The sequence below is a fragment of the Halyomorpha halys genome, unplaced genomic scaffold, assembly GCF_000696795.3.
Source record: "Halyomorpha halys isolate HHAL.00 unplaced genomic scaffold, Hhal_1.1 Scaffold475.1, whole genome shotgun sequence".
Lineage (NCBI taxonomy): Eukaryota > Metazoa > Arthropoda > Insecta > Hemiptera > Pentatomidae > Halyomorpha > Halyomorpha halys.
In genome coordinates, this window is record NW_027104738.1 from 246,651 (window position 1) to 247,193 (window position 543).

The 543-nt window shown below is 29.7% G+C and overlaps 1 protein-coding gene across 2 annotated transcripts in view; it reads right to left on the minus strand.

Moving 5' to 3' along the window:
* LOC106683276 (uncharacterized) overlaps window positions 1-251 on the minus strand; it is a 12,558-nt gene extending 12,307 nt beyond the window's left edge. For both annotated transcript variants that reach the window (XR_010842739.1, XM_014424643.3), the window contains exon 1: window positions 102-251. Coding sequence is in view for 1 of the 2 variants with exons in the window: in XM_014424643.3 (XP_014280129.1) it covers window positions 102-135 (34 nt within the window). In the remaining variant the exon portion in view is untranslated. The remainder of the gene's footprint in view (window positions 1-101) is intronic.
* Window positions 252-543: the final 292 nt, after the last annotated feature.

Sequence of the window (543 nt, forward strand, 5' to 3'; positions counted from 1 at the left end):
TTTATTTAGTAACTCGATTTAAAAAAAAAAAATAGTTATAGACAATTATAAATATTCTAATAAATCGATTAAATTAATAAAAAAAGCAAATCGATACTCACAGAAAATAAGGCAAAATAGTATGGCGAACTTCATGTTATTCACTGAACTGCCGGGTGTAGACGAGACCACTAGATAGTTCTACAGTCCTTTTATCCTGCTGTTGATGATGTCATACTTATTATTCATTAAGTGAACCGTATTCCAGCATTGCGTTTTCGATCGGCAAACAGACGTAGTATGTGTCCCCCACCGTTAGTCTTAACTGAAAATTCGTATTTATTTTTTATCATTTCGAAATTTGTTGGACAAATGAAGGTGTTACCTCTTTGTATGCTTAAACGAAATAAAAACAGTCAATGTAAATTTCGTTATATTACAAAACTAGGAAATCTGGCTTCGTAATTGCTAGATTTAGGGACGTAGATAGGTCAATTTAGTTAAATTTATACATTGTACATTTATACATATACAATGAAAAATTATTTTTTTTATCGTTTTGAA